This window comes from Mytilus galloprovincialis, chromosome 2 (genome assembly GCF_965363235.1).
Source record: "Mytilus galloprovincialis chromosome 2, xbMytGall1.hap1.1, whole genome shotgun sequence".
Lineage (NCBI taxonomy): Eukaryota > Metazoa > Mollusca > Bivalvia > Mytilida > Mytilidae > Mytilus > Mytilus galloprovincialis.
The window spans coordinates 58,445,769-58,461,048 of record NC_134839.1 but is presented as its reverse complement, the minus strand read 5'-3'; the positions used below and the strand labels follow the sequence as shown (position 1 = coordinate 58,461,048).

Genomic DNA, 15,280 nt, shown 5'->3' with positions numbered 1-15,280 from the left:
AATCTTTTATTGTTTCAACTCTAGCCCCAACTAGTCTTTACTGTTACTCTAAATGCCGTTTAGTTTGCGGAGAAACGGCAAATACAAAATTTTCTGTCGTCCATAAGAAGAATTGTGTAATATAAGTATATAAAATGTACGGTAAGTACTTACCTAAAATGAGTTATATCGCTTCTTAATGAGTCGCTTTAATGACGTTAAATTCAATTAAAGCCACTAAATTAAAGTAACGGAACATCGTTCTTTCCCTAAAAAACGCAACATTTCTTCATCACTTCAAATCCGAAAAAATCATTCCAAATGATTTGTTTCTCAAAAAAGAAATCTTTCTATCCACCCCACCCCACCCTTTAACACACACAGACACGCAAAAGGAGGGTAAATATCGCAAATAAAGAAAGACAAAAATCAGTTTCCCATTAAACGACTTTTATTCTACACTTTATTCCGTTTCCATGTCTATGAATCTTAATCAAATCTCTGTCACATGATCGTGTAACTATCTTTGTTATATTCCCGCTCTAAGGAAGGGATGTTCTGTTTTGCCCCTGTTTGTCCGTACATCCGTCTATCCTTTTGTCCCATAAAATTTTCGTCGTATTTTATAAGGCATAATAAAATCAGACCTTCCTGAAATTTGTGATATAGCTTCATGTCACCATGCTATACCATGTGTCCTTTCGATTGATGTGTTTGAGCTTTTGATTTTTATATTTGATTAGGGACTTTCAATTTTGTTTTTCCTTGGGGTTCAGTATTTTTGTGATTTTTACTTTATTCAATTCTATCGTCCAAAAGTACACGATTGTTATATGAGAAAATAACCTTCTCTACCTTCTATTATACAGGTTGATAGTCCAGGATTGGTCGTAAATATTGTGTGCTAGTCAGAGACAGACAATTAATTTATCACAATACACATTGATATTAAATGAATTACGTGTATTTATTATCTGAATAAAATGCACTTGACTTTTGCAAGTGGCTACTCCCAATTGAGAGTTTTGTATTATATTGATAAATGCTTTATGTTCGGTTGAGGTTACGAATTAGAACATAATGATGCTAACAATGTTGTACGTTTCATTACAGATGGCCGTGGTCATTGTTTTACATTAAAGACTTGTATGAACAAGTGAACTGTGAGCTACTGCTGTGAGCATCCGCCCGAAATATTTCGATAAACATTTCGGGCGGATGCTCACAGCAGTAGGGAAGTTGTTGAGTATTGAAACTGAAAACGCATCACACGGTATAGCTGACTTATATAAACCCTGAAACCAAATTTTAGAAATCCTTACATCTTAGTTCCTGAGAAAATGTGACGAAAATATTCATTGGACGGACGGACTGACGGATGGACAAACAAGGGTAAAACAGTATATCCACCACTTGTTTTAAAGCGGGGTATAATAAATAGACTTGGTTCTTTCTTATTTGCTACACTATTTTAATATTTGAGGGAAAGGGTCAAAATTGAAATATCATTGAAGGTATTAAGTTTCTGCACCAGATGTTAATTTTGACACTAATCTTACTTCGGTGATGGTTTTAGGCCAAAATATTTAAAAAAATCAGCAAAAATTAAAATAAGGAAGACCTTATAATATAAACCTTTAAGGATAATTAGTATATATAGCTAAAAGCAGGAAAAGGAATTATGTCTTAATCTGAGGTAGATCATTTTAAACTTTTTGAAACAGCAAGTTATAACTACACAGTATCGGTATATAAATGTCATTACCAAAGTAAAGACTACTAAAAGTCTCAATTTTAACAAATTTTTTTACATAGTCTAGTTAGAAAATGCAATTCAACTCACAAAATTGATAAATCTGCTAGCATAAAAGATTACATATGAACTAAAACTGACATTCTCTAACAAAAATTAAATGAACCAAAACATTGGGAGGGGTAATCTTTTTACACAACAAATTGTTAGTTATTGTCTTTGATTAATTTAACACACTGCAGTTCATTACAGGAGTGCTGTTAATTTCAAAATTATTTTGAGCATTTTCTACAAGGTATGAGCCTTCAAAGTTTGATCCTGCTTAAAATCAATGAAAGTGTTGCTAAACAAAATGTTGAAACTTGAAAAGTTCAAAAAAATATTTAAATTTAATTTCAAGCAAATCATTATTATTTAATTGTATTCTAGTCATCACTATTTTAATTGAACTTTACATTTAATACAAACATTATAAATGTATTCAATTTAATTTTTGCAAGAACTGTTTCATTTTGTTGCCCTTGATTTTGTGCAAATTAAGAAGAAATTTGATTTTAATAACCTGCTATAATTGATAGACGCTTTTTGAAATTGGATCCCACTTATAAGCCAAAAAACGTGTGAACCTGCATTATGCTCATTGAATGCAAATTAGTCGTAGATTGCTCGAAAGTCTTGCATCCTTTTATTGCCTTGCATCCTTTTATTGGTTTGCTTGGGCCATAGGGATGCCACAGCCCCAGCAACATATTCAGAAACTAATGAAAGTGTATTTGTACTTGCAAATAATCACATTTCATTTTCCCTTTTTGACATATGGTGCATTGTTTGGTTGATTTAAAATACCATTTATATCATAGCAATAGGATAATTTCATCAGTTAATATGAACTAACGTCAGTCAATTTATAAATAAACCAGATGCTCCGCAGGGCGCAGCTTTATACGACCGCAGGGGTTGAACCCTGAACGGTTGGGGCAAGTATGGACAGAGCATTCAAGCTGGATTCAGCTCTAAATTTGGATTGTGATTAAATAGTTGACAGTTTGACACAGCACAGGTTTCTTACACAGAATGAATGTGGTCTAATGAACTTAAATTTTTTTTTGCCTTTGAGCAATTCACTATGCTGTTGAATATTAATCCTTTCAAAAAAATGTTTAAAGAAATTTTCTTTTTATTTATGAAATCTGAAATGAGAAAAATTTAACCCCCCCACCCCCAATTTTTTTTTCACTTCCCCCTTTCCCTTATTCCAAAACTGATCTCGATTCAAATTTCTAATGGAGTTTGCAACAAAAAGTACTCATTTAAGTACATCATAAAATATCAAAATGTAAAAAAAGTGCTTGTTATCACTGAATGGTAAAGATTGTTTCAATTTATCAGTTAATAGTAAAAGTGAATATACATTGTATATTGTGTAAAACAATGATTTAAGTTGATTCAACTACTATTCTGGACAAAGAAAGATAACTCCAATTGAAAATTTCTTGCTATTGCGCAATATTGTGCAATTAGATATTTATTGCTATTGCACAATACTGTGCAATTGAAAATATTTGCTATTGCACAATACTATGCAATTGAAGATTTCTTGCTATTGCGCAATACTGTGCAATTGTAAAAAAAAAAACAGCCCAAGAATTCAATTTTTGTTAAAATCAAACTTAGTTTAATTTTGGACCCTTTGGACTTTAATGTAGGACTTTAACGGGACCACAAATTAAGAATCTACATACACAGTTAGATTTGGCATATCAAAGAACCTCAATTATTCAATTTTTGATGAAATCAAACAAAGTTTAATTTTGGACCCCTATTTGGACCAACTTGAAAACTGGGCCAATAATCAAAAATCTATGTACATTTTTAGAGTCAGCATATCAAAGAACCCCAAGGATTCAATTTTTGTTAAAATCAAACTAAGTTTAATTTTGGACCCTTTGGGCCCCTTATTCCTAGACTGTTGGGACGAACACTTCCAAAATCAATCCCAATCTTTCTTTTATGGTCATAAACCTTGTATTTAAATTTTATAGATTTCTATTTACTTATACTAAAGTTATGGTGCGAAAACCAAGAAAAATGCTTATTTGGGCCCCTTTTTGGCCCCTAATTCCTAAACTGTTGGGATCTCAACTCCCAAAATCAATCCCAACCTTCCTTTTGTGTTGATAAACCTTGTGTTTAAATTTCAATGATTTCTATTTACTTATACTAAAGTTATTGTGCGAAAACCAAGAAAAATGCTTATTTGGGTCCTTTTTTGGCCCTTAATTCCTAAACAGTTGGAACCAAAACACCCAAAATCAATCCCAACCTTCCTTTTGTGGTCATAAACTTTGTGTCAAAATATCATGGATTTCTATTTACTTAACCTAAAGTTATAGTGCGAAAACCTAGAAAATGCTTATTTGGGCCCGTTTTGGCCCCTAATTCCTAAACAGTTGGAACCAAAACACCAAAAATCAATCCCAACCTTCCTTTTATGGTCATAAACCTTGTGTTTAAATTTCATACATTTCTATTTACTTAAACTAAAGTTATAGTGCAAAAACCAAAAGTATTCGGACTATGACGATGACGACGACGCCAACTTTGGCGTGATACCAATAAATGACCAAAAAATTTTCAGAAAATTAACAGTATTTAAGTAATTTTGTTGTTGTAGGTCTATAGATACATATTATAAAAACAAAATCTTTTTGATGCATTATTTGTTTTATTATAAAATAATGAAAACCATATCAATAAATTAAAAGTTTGAATATATTTCTAACTGTTGAGAGCACTAATTTGCATTTAGAAATTTCTTTATAACTATGTTTGTAAATCTTCTTCCAATATAAACAATATGAAGTGTGCATCACAAATAAATTTATCAAAATGCCTCAAGAGGTTGAAACCCTCCCTCCAGTCTCCAGTCAATTTTTTTTAATGAATTTTCAAATTTACCTCATACATTCAAATGCAAGAATTTAAGGAATCTCAAAATCAAAGGAAGAAAACAGTTTGGCAATAATTTATAAATTATATAGTTATCAATAAAGTTGTAAACTTAATTGTTGTAAAAAAAAAATCACATTCCCAGTACAGGACAATATTACCCCTGTAGTAGTCATGATAAAGCTGACTTCAAATACAAACTGACCTTGATCTTTGATCTAAAAATCGTGTTCTATACATTTTCATTTTTTGTAAGTTTTAATTAGAGTTACCATCCAGAATTTTTTCTACCAGACATATGGAGAGACAAGCAGAAAAACAAGGATATCTTTATGCTCTAGATTTTTATTTGTGTCCCTATAAAAATCATAGATTCTCATCGTCCCTGCCATAAAGGAGCAAAAACAATCTAATGATTTATTTTATTTTTTTTTTTAGCTGGTCTAAAAAAAAACAACAAAAAATGGCAAAAAAACAACAACAAAAAATTTACCCCTCCAATTTACAAAAGGTACATGTATATGAGAATTTGGGCATTTCTTAATTCCTTATTATCATAATTGTTTCCAATGTAACAATTTTATTATAGAAAACCAACAACTGTGTGCCTAGTTAACAAATCATTGTTATCATAAAATGAATTTTATTTACATAAGTTCAATTACAAATATGACAATAAGATAACGTCAGCACAAAAGTTTTCACATTTTCAACAAAAGTATCCAAATACAGTATTTTATTAAATTTAATCCAATTTTCTTACAGTGAATAATTAAAAACACCCATTAAACTTAAAGAAGTAAGCTCACATTCCAACCCTCTCATATCAGTGAAAAGATCATAATCCACCCTGCTCCAAACCTAACTAAATTAGTTCCCCATTACTTTTATTTTCAGGTAAAAAAAATAAAAATGGTTTTGCTGAGGGTTTATTTGCATTCAAATCGGAAAGGGAATCAGATAGGAATGAAATGTAATAGTATTCAAACAGTTCAAATTATATATGATGTTTGTACAAAAAATATTTTTCGAGATGCGTTTACAAATAGCACTCATAATGAAAACTATTTAATGTAAATTGTAATAAATTGTGAGAACAGAAAATGTGTTGTATAATTACATGCATGTATAAATATGTTGTAAAATGAAATCTATTTGAAGAAATACCAGTAAGTGGGTTTTTCAAAATCTTAAAAGTTTCTGTCATCTGTACCAAAAATACTTAATACACTGTTTATTATGGCTGTTCCAGAAAATACTACTTCACTGGAATATCCCTTAATATTTCAATATTTTTTTTAAATAAATTAATATGAGCACTTGCAGAAGGCTTTTGAGATGCTCTTTTGAAATAAAAATAGGACAAAATACATATTGTCTAGATGTTTATTATGGAAAAGAAAGAATAAACAGAATAGGAAAATCCAGATCTCTATGATTTACATTTTTAATAAGGACAAAAAATATGAATGTGTATTTAAGGATTTCTTCTTTAAAATCATAGAAAAGGTAGGTCAGATTTTTCCCGTCACAATCTGTAGAACATTGTGTTTTTCAACTAGTTTGGTTCCTTTAGTTTACATATAGCTTTACAGCAGGTTACCATTTTGCACTTTGTATGCAAACAAAGTGATGATGATTAACATGGTTTTATCAATTTAAAAAGAAGATGTGGTATGATTGCCAATGAGACAACTCTCTACAAGAGACCAAAAAGTCACAGAAATAAACACAAGTCTGTCACATATTTTGATTATATATAGTAAGTTTGTTGTTGAAAAGTTTTTGAAGTCATCATAAAACAGGCCAGAGCTCAAAATGAGAGTTTTTTGGGAAACCCTTAACACAAATCTTTTTTGTTTTACCTCATCCAGTAAAATGCAAGATAGATTACACAGTTTAAATAAATTATCTTAAATGGATCACAAAGAAATTTGGCTATGACTAATGATTCTGTCAAACCTAAATAAATCTATTATTTCTTAGTAAATAACCAGTATTTACACATTGTTCTATTACATATTATATAGACAAGAAAATAGTTATGGTAGATAAATATTGATCACAATGGTATTTTGTTATTTTGCTGTTTGTGGAATTTGTGGCAGTCCATATTCATCAACTGGTACATTGTCCTGAAAGAAAAGAAGCAAAGAACATATGAAGAGTTATTCCCCTTGTTATACAGCTCCTTTTTAAATTTAAATTGTATTGAATACATTAATATGATTAAATTAAAGCATGAAATATTTGAAAAGACATTTATCTTAAAGAATGTAGGGCAGTTATTTTACAAAGGCTTGCAAATGACATATACATAATAGATGTTCAGAATTTATATCTTTTATTATTTTTTTATGATAACCATATCATCTGGAAACATTAATTTGAGTTTATCAATTGCTGCTCTAAACTATGCACTTGAAATCAATACACTCTTATTCAACTGATAGATGGGTGGCATAATCAAACCAAGTCTGTTAAATATATTGTTATTGATTCGAAAGATAGTGTTGGAACCAAAAGGCTGACATCTGGGCACTGGATGCACCGACTGCTTTTATCATATAACAAGAAGAGTTGCATTTGGTAGCAACTTAACTGAAAAGGTAATGTGTATTCGTGTTATTGTTCGTTTGTGATAAAAACTATCAGTAAATGACAGTTACTATTATAGAAAAGTCAAAAATTTAAACTGCATAACTCCTTTCCAATTTACAGTCATAAATCTTAGAAAAACATGTATTACTATACAAGATCTGTGAACATTGAGCGTTGATTTTATACTTACTCTCATACTCTCTCCACCGGGCTCAGATGAAGGAACTGATGGTGTTGCTACGGCATCATCTAAATATGATGAATCTTCCAGATCAAGTTCATCTCCTAATGCATCTAATTCTGCTTCAAGGTCATCCTCATCTAATTCAGGCATGCCATAACTTCTGCCCATTACTTCTTGAATATCATTGGCTTGTTCTGACATGTCTTCAAGTTCATCTTGCAAATTCTGAAATTGTAAAAATTCAGTACTGGATAGTGTATTATTTTTTATTTGTATAAATTACATATATTCTGATTTTAAATTCTCCCTCGCCATGCTCGCCCAAATTTAAAACATGCTTTACTAAATTCCTTGGTATAATAAATAAAACAAAACTCTAGATAAAGGTTTAGTTGCTCGCAGTAACTTCGACTATCGTAGTCACCTTTTGATGAAGTGACACCCAAAAAATGTCTTTATATAAAAATAACAGAACCCCACCTTTTAAACTAAGGTATTTCACGTGAATATATTACCCATATATATTTTTACCCCAAACCAAGAACCCATTATACAACTACTCTCACTAACCAGTTTTAAACAAACAAATAGGTCAACTTTAACACAGAGAAAACCCTCATGTCTCATCGAAAAGAAATTTAAAGCTCTACACCATTTAGATTACAGCACTAAGTGACTATATATAGCTACGGTATATATTTACAGATCAGGTTTTTTTTCAAGATTTATGACAACAGGGCCAGTAAAGTTATAAATTCCATGTTCATTCTATACTTTAAATTCTGTGCTGTGCACAACACTTTCTATTACAAAGAAGATAGTACATTTCAATAGAATGTACTGTGCTGAGCACAACTCTCTATACAAAATGCATTGTATGGAAAGTGTTATGAACCACTCAAAACATTATAATACCAAATAATCATGGATTTTTTAAAAATTTCAAGCACAAGAAATTATGCAAATTCCATAATTAAAAATAATTCCAAGTTCAAATAAGGCTAAATACAAATATATGTGTGGTTCCAGTTACATACTTTTAAAAAATAGGGTCGGTAGGTCGGCAAAAAAATCGTGTGTTTACCGAAATTGTTTCCGGTATTATACACGCCCCAACCGGAAGTCCACCATTTTTACATGTGTTTGGTTGTAAAATAAACAGTCATGATACTTTTTAGTTAATTTTGTTGCATTCTGTTATGAATTGTTGCATTTTAGCCATAACAGATACTTGTGATGGAAATTCAGATGACAGAAATCTTTGAATTTAATTATCTTAATTCACAATCCTCAAAATTTGATCGTTTGAAATCTATTTTTCAGAAATGAAAAAAAAAGTTCTAGGGTCGGGGGGTTGTAACTAGGGTCGGTCAGGTTACTGGAACCACACATATATTTTTATTTGGCCTAATAGCCTGTTAACAGTAAAAAGCTTATAATAAATTAATTAATAATGATTCATGTTTTGTAAACTGGTATGAAAAGGCTCTTTCTAAATGTAAATGAGAACATGGCTCTTAAATAAATATGGAAATAACCTTTTGCCTATGATCTGGCGATTAACAAATAAGACTTATTTAACTTTATTTATGCTAAAATGTTGGTAATAACTTGTACCCCATCCTCTCTGTAATACTAATTTAAAATATATTCTATACATACCTCTACTTGATCGATATCTACATGCTTGTATGCCTTTTTAAATTCTTTTACTCCAACTTTCATTGCATCTACCTAAAAAATAAATCCATTAAAAATTGAATGTATTTCTTACTCGCTGAATGTCAACATATATAGGTTAACATAAAACAAATTCATAAAATTCAAAATTATTTTTAAATGACCAAAATTCATTCTGACCAACAAAAAAAAGCAATCATTTCACAACACTTTAAATTTTATCACAAACTTTACTTTTTTCACTAAGACATAAGATTATTTTCAATTCCATTTTGTAGAAAGCATTACATCAGTTACATGCATCGTTTTCAAATCTATTTCTATTGCAAAATAATAAAATCAACTTTATTTTCTTAAACCAGTATCAAATACAAAATAACGTGTATCTTACTGTTGTCTTTGTGTCTTTAATATTCTGTATATTGTAGTTCTGTTGTTCTAGATTAAAGGACTGCTGCATTAAATTATCACGCTGGTTGTCATACCTAAATAGATTGAAATAATATAAATCACTCTAAAACATTAAGTTGGCCTACAGTAAATGCCTGTTCTTACTTTTATAACATGTAAATTTATAATATTTTTTTGTACCACATATAATGTATCTTATGTACAATACTGGCATTAGGAGAAAGGGTCCTATTTTTTCAGCATACCTTTGACTTAAATTCTACCACTTTCAGGTAAACGATAAAAAAAACCATTTAAATTGTTTAATGTTCGAATTGTGTGAAGTATTACACATGTACATGCATATATCTGTCATTATAAATCATGCAACTCTAAAATTCAATGTTTACACATACAACTTACATTTTCTTTTGTTTTAAAACTCTCATTGCTTTCTGTTTTACCATATTCTGAAATGATTAAACAATATTCTAGTTACATTATAAATTTCTTTTAGTGATGCTTTATAATTAAACATCTTTTCCTACCCTCAGTCCAACATACATTTTAATGGAATAGCCTTGTTCTTCAAGATTATCACAAGGCTATAATGTTTTTTTCATTCCGTCTGCTTTGTTTTTATCAATTCAATTCAATCTAGCCATGACATGATTTGATGATCATTACTTTCTAAAAACACAATAATGTGTAAAAAATGTCATTTAAAGGGCAATTAATCCTATAAATGGACAACTGATGATTTCATTTATGCTGACCTATTAGCTTATCTGATATTAGCTTATCTGATCTTGCTGATCATTATTTCCTTTTTAAAGTTTATAACTGTTTTTTTCACTTTTTAAAATATAAAATTTGCTAGCTGTGGTACTTCTTCATATAAATAACTGAATTTTCTAATGTCTAATAGATAAAGAGGATTGGTGTCTTACCTTTGCAGGTCCTTCTCTCATTTTCTTCATTTGATCTTTGTACTTCTTTAATTCAGCATCTAACCTCGCAATTTTTTTGTCTATAGAATCTCCCCTTGTGTCAATCTGAGTTTATAATAAAAACACCATTAATAAAAGTACATTTAACAAAAAGTTAGATAAAAATCATTTAAAAGATGTATTAGAATCCAGCCTCATGTAATAAACCAGATACTCTGCTATCCATATTATATACATACATGTACTTGTAAATGCAGTACCATTCTCTACTGAACCTCTTCAGTCTAAGCATACATGAATATATGTTACAAGTGCATGAGGTTGTTGGTTTCTGTTTGATTCCAGACCTTATCCAACTTCAAAATTTCTATTTGCTGCTTCTCCATTAAGGTTGCACTTTTTTCGGAAATTGAGTAAAGGCAGGTTAGACTTATATAGATTAACAGTTAAACAATATACAATTATATGGTCCACAAATTATCAAAAAATATTATATTATATAAGGACCTTAGGAGCTACAGTTCAGCAGCTACATGTACATTTTTTTTACCCTCCTTACATTAACAATGCCTTTATTGGAGCTTTCGAGATGTGAAAGCAAAATTTTCAAGACGTCCATAACGCCACATCATCCATGGGACAAATCGTCCATACTTAAATTATTTATTCCATTGAGGTTGCAACATGAAACATAATATAACAACAATACCCAATGTGTGTTTGTATCTGCTTGTAGTCATCTTGGGTGCTGTGTATAGTGTTAGGTCTCAATTTATTTCCAACTACAATTTCTTAACAAAAACATCATTAATACTTATGTTCAAAGGAAAATAATAAGCAAATAACAATATTCTTAAATTTTAAAATTAATCATTATCTGATTACTTTACTTTTATTTCAAACTAGTAAACTTGTTGTTTTATAGATGAAAGAAATTAATCTCCCATAAATTGCATAATCAATTTCATTCTGTTTGTTTTATTTTTTCATTTTGTTTTACACAAAAAATTAAACATGTCAATATTCTATTAGATAAAACACATAAATTTAATTATGATATATCTATATTAATAAAGTGTAAAACAAATAAGAACATAAAAAATAATTAAATACAACATAATACATTTACAAAAGATACTAAACATATACATGTATATCTCTAAATACTTTATTAATAAATTGTATTTCCAAAATAAAACTATGGATGATGCGTCTCCATAAAGTATGAGCGATGTTGTCCTATGGCCATAACATCTTTGAATCCGGGTCCGTTCGTGCCCATTCACGTTCGCACCCACTCATGTTCGCCCTCTTTCACGTTCGCATCCTACATGTTCGCGCCAAATTTTAATTGGTTTTGTGTTTAATAACTTTGTAATCAAGTTTTGGCAAGTATATTCTTATAAGTATAATTGTTGTCATTGTCTCAAAATAAAGTGAAACGGCATTTTTTTTGTGTTGAATCATGATATTTTGGATAGTGTTTATTGTTAAAAAAAATGATAATACTTTCTTAATAAAGTGGGATTTTGTCAAAGTGTTATTTTGTGTTGAATAACGAGTACTCTTAATCATGCTTTGGTTAGTGTATTGCACATAGTAGTCTCAGATTGCTATAACTATTACTTTGTTTCATTGACTTGTTTCAAAATCATACATCTGTATCTGTATCTGTATAGTACTGGAAATGAACTCAAAATACTGAGTAAAACTTATCCAGGAAATGTGTGTGCGCCATTGATGTCTAGTCGCGCGATATAACTGCCTTAAAACTTTCCACAGTTTTACAGTTCACGGCAGCATTTGGTAGTAAGTTCCAATCAATGATAGTTTGTGGAAAAAAAGAATGTTTATAAATGTCAGTATTTGCTGATAAAAGTTTTATTTGTTTAACGTTAGAAGTTCTGGATGGTCTAGTATTAAATTCTATATGATGTTCAGTGGGGATGGCTACCAGGTCGTTCACTATTTTATACAGTAGTACCAGTCGATGTTCTCGTCTTCGTTCCACAAGAGGTTTCCAACCAAGGTCTTTCATCATGGAGGTGACACTACTAGTACGTCTATAGTCTTTGAAAACAAATCTAGCTGCTCTTCTTTGTATGTTCTCTATGCGATTTATGTCTTTTTGTAGGTATGGGTCCCATACAGTGCCTGAGTAATCTAAGACTGATCGAACTAGCGAGATGTAGGCAGTTTCCTTAAAATGTTTGTTGCAGTGTTTAAGGTTCCGTCTGATGAATCCAAGTGTAGAATTGGCTTTGTTGCAGAATTTGTTTACGTGTGATGACCATTTCAAATTATCGCTAATAATTACACCTAAGTATGGATTTTCATTGACCTGCTCTAATATGTGGTTACTTAGTGTATAACTGTATGTGAGCGGGGACCTGCTACGTTGAATTGACATGACATAGCATTTACTGGCATTAAAACGCATACCCCAGTCCTTTGCCCAGTTGTCAAGTGAATCTAGATCTTTCTGTATTTGGAGTTGGTCCTGTGGTGTCTCGATGGTATTATACAGGAGGCAGTCGTCGGCAAACAGACGTACTTGTGATTTTACACATAGTGGCAAGTCATTAATATGACATAGAAAAAGAAGGGGACCAAGGACAGTTCCTTGGGGCACCCCTGAGTCGACGGAACAAGATGAAGAAAATTCTCCTTCGACGATAACTCGCTGTTGGCGTTGCATTAGGAATGATTTAATCCATGCATTTGTATTACCATCAATTCCATAGTTCTTTAATTTGTGTAGGAGTTTTCGATGAGGCACAGTGTCAAATGCCTTACTAAAGTCCAGTATGGTTAAATCAATTTGCTTCTTGGCATCAAAGGATTTCATGATGTCATGCATAGTAATTAGAAGTTGACTTTCGCAGGAATGGCCACTACGGAAACCATGTTGAAGTGAGGTAAGTATATTGTGTGCTTCCAGGTGTTTCAGGATGTGCCTGCAAACTATGTGTTCAAGGAGTTTGCAGCAAACACAGGTAAGTGATACAGGTCGGTAATTTGCCACTGTATGTCTATCTCCTTTTTTAAATATTGGACTGATGTTAGCGTTTCTCCAGTCAGATGGAAGAGTACCTGAGTCTAGACTGAGCTGGAATATGTGACTCATTCCTGGTTTTTTTCTTCAACTTTCCATCCCAATGTAATATGTTTAAAGATTTCCTTAATTCAATCTTGATCCTTCATTTTCATAACATTTTTATTTTTATTAATTTACTTTTTATTTGTCTTTAGATAATAAAATGATGACTGCAACCCAAACCTACTTTCATTTAAATGATATTTAAATTTTTCATCTACTACTCTTAGCAATTGTCATGGTTTCAAGTCAAACTGTTCATGTAAATTTAAATTTAATAGATATAGGAAAATGTGGTGTAAGCCTTGAAAAGAAGTATACAACCCTCAAATAATTTCCAAATTATTATTTTTCTATTTGTCCTAAGACATTTAAAATCATTTAATTATCATCCTTTTAGGGTTATTTGTTCAATATACATTTCATTTATATTATTTTAACAATTTGCAGTATTTACAGGACAATAATTAAAACAGCAGAAAACAGGGGAAGTAACCTTAAGTTATTTTTAGATACACAAAGTTTTATTACACAACGGCAGTTAGCCTGAGGTAAAAATTGTTGATTACCAATCTGTTTGACACCCAAGCTGGCAAGTGAAGCCATATAATTATGTATGTTCTTTGATTTACAGGTAAAATTTACTTCAGGTAATGTCAGTTACACTGGATATGGGGTTGAAAGTTTTCATTCATGAAATATTTCTTACACAGGATTATTTTCTCTTCGACGGGAGGACGGGAGGAGACCCCTGAAAACGGGATTATTGTACTCCCGTCGGGAGGTTCACATGTATGCAAAATAAAGTGAGATTCTGACTATGTTTTTTTTTTTTTGTGTGTTGAATAAATTTTATCATGTTTTGGTTATACAATGTAATAGTGTATTGCTATATTTTATTGTTTCATTGTTTCAGATCAAAGGGACCAAGCTGTGTGTTTTTCATTTTTAAAAAATTTTCAATGTTTTACTCATACCAAGCTATAAATACATTCAGTATTTACACCAAAGCGATTTAAAACAACAATCATGACAATATGATTTTCAAATTATTCAACTGGAATTTGAATTAAAATTGGGCGCGAACATGTAGAGTGCGAACGTGCTAGGTGCGAACGTGTAGGGTGCGAAAGTGTATTGGGCGCGAACAGACCTGATACCAACATCTTTTCAATGTATGGCCAAGGATTTGTATAGTAATAATAATAATACAATACTATACAAATCCTTGGTATGGCCAAAACATCCCATGGAAATCATGACAGTACGGATGTCGCGTCCTCCATTGTTATTGGTTGCTACAACGTATATTTACAGATGTAAATACCACCTGTCATTTCTTGAAAAAATAAATTAACTAAACTGTCTGAAGACATGAAACAAATAAATTTATATTTTTTGCTTTCTACATAATCACTTCACATGTTTAACCGACTTGTGTTGCTATCTTCCAATGATCTGAAACTTTTCGTTAGCTTACATTTGAAATGCAGTCTGTGAGATTGGGTGCAGGTGTTTTTTCTTTTCCTTTTCCGAATAGCCGATTCATTTTTGTCTTATTTTGTAATGAAAGCTAAATATTTCTTCGTCTGTTTTGATTGTTCCGGAAGCTGAATAAGTGTGACTATAACGTCATATCCTTTAAGGAGCACTCAGTGCATCTATCTTTCTTATTTTGTTAATGATATGTATTTCAA

General features: G+C 31.0%; 1 protein-coding gene across 1 annotated transcript; it reads right to left on the bottom strand.

Annotated features, from left to right (window-relative positions):
* Nucleotides 1-4,437: 4,437 nt before the first annotated feature.
* Nucleotides 4,438-15,221, bottom strand: LOC143063964 (charged multivesicular body protein 5-like). Its single transcript, XM_076236435.1, has 7 exons — nt 15,064-15,221; nt 10,487-10,591; nt 9,960-10,006; nt 9,538-9,631; nt 9,129-9,200; nt 7,473-7,691; nt 4,438-6,816 (listed from the first exon to the last, which is right to left on the bottom strand). The coding sequence occupies exons 1-7, from the start codon at nt 15,130-15,132 to the stop codon at nt 6,760-6,762; spliced, it is 663 nt and encodes a 220-aa protein (XP_076092550.1). The 5' UTR covers nt 15,133-15,221; the 3' UTR covers nt 4,438-6,759.
* Nucleotides 15,222-15,280: the final 59 nt, after the last annotated feature.

Coding starts and splice junctions, on each gene's coding strand:
- LOC143063964 (XM_076236435.1), bottom strand. CDS start 15,132: ATGAATCGGCTATTCGGAAAAGGAAAAGAAAAAACACCTGCACCCAAT. Junction 9,632..9,959: donor GTTTTAAAACAAAAGAAAAT/GTAAGTTGTATG, acceptor CAATCTATTTAG/GTATGACAACCAGCGTGATA. Junction 9,201..9,537: donor TTAAAGACACAAAGACAACA/GTAAGATACACG, acceptor TTTATTTTTTAG/GTAGATGCAATGAAAGTTGG.